At 30.8% G+C, this 4,533-nt stretch overlaps 1 protein-coding gene across 1 annotated transcript; it reads right to left on the reverse strand.

The window, feature by feature from the left end:
* Positions 1-298: 298 nt before the first annotated feature.
* On the reverse strand, positions 299-1,093 carry LOC17880818. The gene has a single exon (XM_006284917.2). The coding sequence runs from the start codon at positions 987-989 to the stop codon at positions 663-665; it is 327 nt and encodes a 108-aa protein (XP_006284979.1). The 5' UTR covers positions 990-1,093; the 3' UTR covers positions 299-662.
* Between the last annotated feature and the right edge of the window lie 3,440 nt (positions 1,094-4,533).

A 4,533-nucleotide genomic window follows, 5' to 3' on the forward strand; every position in this document is an offset into this window, starting at 1 on the left:
TTAGGACTCGATTTTCAATTTGCATATACAACTTTTTTCGTGCATTCAGAAAAACGTATTTACCATCTCACTATGCCGCAATTACGAAAAATCGATCATGCTTTATTTAATTTCTACATTTAGATTAATAATTTATTTATTTTTGTCTTTTCTTGCAAGAAACAATCTAAGTCGTTCAACAACTCCAAAATAAGAATGTCAAGAGATTTAAACAATTGATAACGTACGTGTTATAATTAATTAATCAAAACAATATGAAGACAAGATATAAAACCAATAATATAGAACAAAATGAGTTTAAATATCATCATATTATATCACAAAACATAAACTAAAAAATACATCCGAAAACGTGATTAATTATGTACAAATGTTATTCAAAAGCCTCCCTATGAATTTGACCATTACAACATTTGAATTAGGTTTCCTTTGATAACCAACGAAACCTCCCTAATCACACATCAAACATATCACTTGTCATCATGACTCTCTTCGAAAACAAAAACGACACAATTGTTTTTTTTTTGAATAATCAAACAAGTTCAGGGCCTAAGCCCATACACCAGGTCCGAAACCAGAGCATATTATATGGTTTCGTCCCAAGCGTTACTCGAACCGGCGAATTCAAACTTTTAAAAACGATACAATTGAATGAATCAAATTTAAATGGGAGAATCAATATCAGACACGGTCGAAGACAACGACGCGAGGGTAGAGATAGACGAAGACGACGAAAGAGACTGGAGGTTAGATGAAGAAGAAGATGAGATAAGATGCAAAGCCAAACTGTTACCTTCACTCCAAGACCTTTGGATTGGGAACACAACAATCTCAGACCTTCCATGACGACAAGGAGTCGTGGAACCTCCACCGTGAAGCGCGCAGCCGCAGTTCTTATGGTATGGACGTCGCTGGATCGAAGAGTCACAGCTAGAGATGCAACCTTCGAAGATGTTTCGGAATATTCCATCCATAGATCCTGTAGCCATCACGACAATATCTTTTTGTTACGAAGGAGAGATTTGTATAAAATTCTCCGACGTGAACGTGTTTGGATCGTTGACGAAGAGAGTTTGTGTTTGCTGTTGTTGTTGTTTGCTAAAATGATGAATTTTTGAGTTTTGGGGTTATTAGAGATTCTTTTTTTATAGCCATGCAGAAATAGTTGGTAAAGGAGGTGGCCATTGTACGTGAGAAGCGTGTGAGTTATGTGTTATTGCTCTCTTTTCGGGATCTTTTTGACTAAACTACCTCATTTTGTTTTTATTTTTTATTTTCTAAGTTTCTTCCTTTTACTTCAATATATTTTATTTATATATTCACAAAAAAGAAAAATACTTTATTTATATAAGAAAAATTGTAGTAAGTAGCCAAAAATTTAGGTGGAATTTATGTAGCTAGATTGACAAATAAAAATCTGACAATTAATTTCCTATTTTGGGAAAGAGTACTAAATGAATTTGTACCAGTTTATAACGATTTAGAAAATTAATTACAAATTCAGTTGTCAGGATTCATGTTAATATTGAATTAAAATCTATGTTATTAGATTATGAATATATATATAGGTAATTCACAGCGGAATGTTGAACTAAAATAAATCAAAGTTATAAATCACTCCAAACGTTGTGCCTCTACTGGTATTCACACACACACAAACTGCATCACACGGGATGCTAGTGCCGTCGAGATCAAATATCAAAACAAATTGTTTTGTCTCTTGACTTATGGTTAGTGCCGTCGAGATCAAATCTCAAAACCTAATTCGTTTAGGTTTGCTAATGGGCCCAGTCCAACTCTCTTCTTCTACGTGCATGTAGTATATATACATATATCTTATTATATAAAACTTGGTTTTCAAAGTCAGCCATTAACAAGATCGTGACATGTGTCAATTATAAACGATAAGATGTTGACACGTGTTGATTCTAATATTTTTAATATTTAGATAAAATAGAAAATTATTAACCCTATCGAAAAAGGAAATATATAAAAAAAATATTATAAAGAATTATATATTAAAAAAATATTAATAAAATTAAATAATTTCAGTTATGTCAGTTTGGTGTATTAATAAGATAGGGATTTAAAATTTATAATTAACAAGAATATATGTCGGTTTTTGTTTACATAAGAGGATTAAGGTTTAAAATTTAATTTTACAATTAAAACAGGTTATTTGTTGGTTTGGGTATATAAATGATAAATGAGAATTATGGTTTATCTTTGTAAATTAGAATTTCTAAACAACATTAAAAATAAAATATAATAATTATAAAAAGAAAGAGATTTTTTTGAGAAATACCCCTTTTGGTGTACCCCTTTTCAAAAATACCCCATTTATCTATCCATTTTCAAAAATATTTCTGTTTAAATATGAAAAATTATACAGTTTTATATGGTTTATAAGATACTTTTTATATAATAACTACTACTAGGAAATTGGATACAAATATTTTATAAAGTTCTAAAAGGTTTTAAATCGTTTTTACAAGTTTTATAAGGTTTATAAATGGTTTTTAAAAGGGTTTATAAGGTTTATGAAAAAAATTTAAAAGGTATTTATAAGTTATTTTATGCTATTTATGAAAATTATATGAAAATTTATACATATATAAAGGTAATTTGTGTGTATATCTATAAGTTTACACACATATTTGGATAAATTTCAACATTTTTAGTGGTTTTTTGATAAAGTTTGAAATATGGGTATTTTTAAAAAAGTGGTATTGGAAAAAGGGTATTTTTGATAAATTAAAAAGTAAAAAAAAATGATATTTATAAATAAAAATATGTGTAAGCTTATATATATAGACACAAATTATCTTTATATGTGTGTAAATTTATATCTATATTTCATAAATACCGTATAAATACCTTTTAAAAACCATTCAAAAATTATTTAAAAACCATATAAAAACCTTATAAAAGTCTTATAAATTCCGTTTAGAACATTTTAAAATTTTATAAATATTTGTGTTGAGTCTCCCAGTAGTGATCTAGATATACCTTATAAACTATATAAAAGTTTACAATTTTTCATATTTGAAAAGGGGTATTTTTATAAATGGATAGAAACCTGGTGTATTTTTAAAAAAGGGTACACCAAAAAGGATATTTTCAAAAATGGATAGAAACTTGGTGTATTTTTGAAAAGAGGTACACCAAAAAAAATATTTCTCAAAAAATCTCTTTCAATTATTAACCTAATTTTAGGTTTTGCCAGTTGTAGGTTTTACAATTATAAGGGTTATATGGTTGTTTGAGTTTATAAATGCGCATTATAGTTTAGATTTTATAGTTAAACGAGATTATTTATTGGTTTGGGTTTATAAAGAGTAGTGAAGTTTAGGTTTTACAATTAAACAAGGTTATTTATCATTTTGGGTTCATCAAGGAGAATTAGGATTTACATTTTACAAATAAAATAGATTTTGAGTTTAACTAAATAAATATTTTTATTCATGATTTATTTTATAATATGTTATATTTGTTTAATTTTTAATTTATGTATGAATGTATTATGAATGTATTTTTAATATATATCTATTAATTATATTAATCATTGTTAAATTGCACAAATATAAATTATTATGTATATTCTCATATAACATATGTTATATTATATAGCACAACCTTGATCTAGTCTGTTTAGATGTGTCATACTATAGGATCGTATAATATTAGTAATGAACTTATAAAGTCATCGATTATAAAAGGTTTCTAGCAAAATATAATAATCATCTAATATTATTCGACTGTCGAACATTGACGATACAAATTAAACTAAAGTAAGTAAAAATGATTTAAGGATATTCCCAAAAATCTCCCACTTGTACTGGAATCAATTATTCCAATAATCTTTTCGTCTTTGTAACAACCCGCCCTGTGTGATACTCCGCCATGTGGCACACCCCGCCACATGACATCCTTACAGCGTTGCAGCGCATCGACCCTAATCTCTCTCATGTGGGCCCAATCTACGCATGTAGGCTCTCTCTTGGCCCATATACCCTCTTGCTCGGCCAGGAACGCCTTCACCCGATCTAGGCGATCTTGGGCCTTCTTCCTCGTGCGCTCAACCACAGCCTGCCGATCTAGGCGAAGTCGCCAGCATTCGGATTCGCAGAATTGCTGAAGGAGCTGAAGGTCGCCATCGGCTTTCGCCTTCTCCGCACCAAGGGTCGCATTCTCGGCCCGAAGGCCGGCAATTGTATCCTCTAAGGAAGCGACGACTCCCTCTTGAACCTTGGCCTATTCCTCCAAGCCTCCCACTTGCTTACGCAGCATGGCCACTTTGTCCTGAGCCTCTTTGGCGCATTTCTCCATCATCAAGAAGGCGTGATTCGCCGTAGAGCGCGACTTCACCCTCTTTTCGTATTTGAAGAAGAGAGCGTTGCCATAGGCGATCGACTAGAAAAAAGACAAAAACGGTGTTAGAATATGCACAAAATACAAAAGGACAGATATAAAGGAGCGATAGACAAACCTGCAACGCGGATCGAGTATAATTCAGATAATCCTCCTTAAACT

This window comes from Capsella rubella, unplaced genomic scaffold (genome assembly GCF_000375325.1).
Source record: "Capsella rubella cultivar Monte Gargano unplaced genomic scaffold, Caprub1_0 scaffold_7, whole genome shotgun sequence".
NCBI classification, from domain to species: domain Eukaryota; kingdom Viridiplantae; phylum Streptophyta; class Magnoliopsida; order Brassicales; family Brassicaceae; genus Capsella; species Capsella rubella.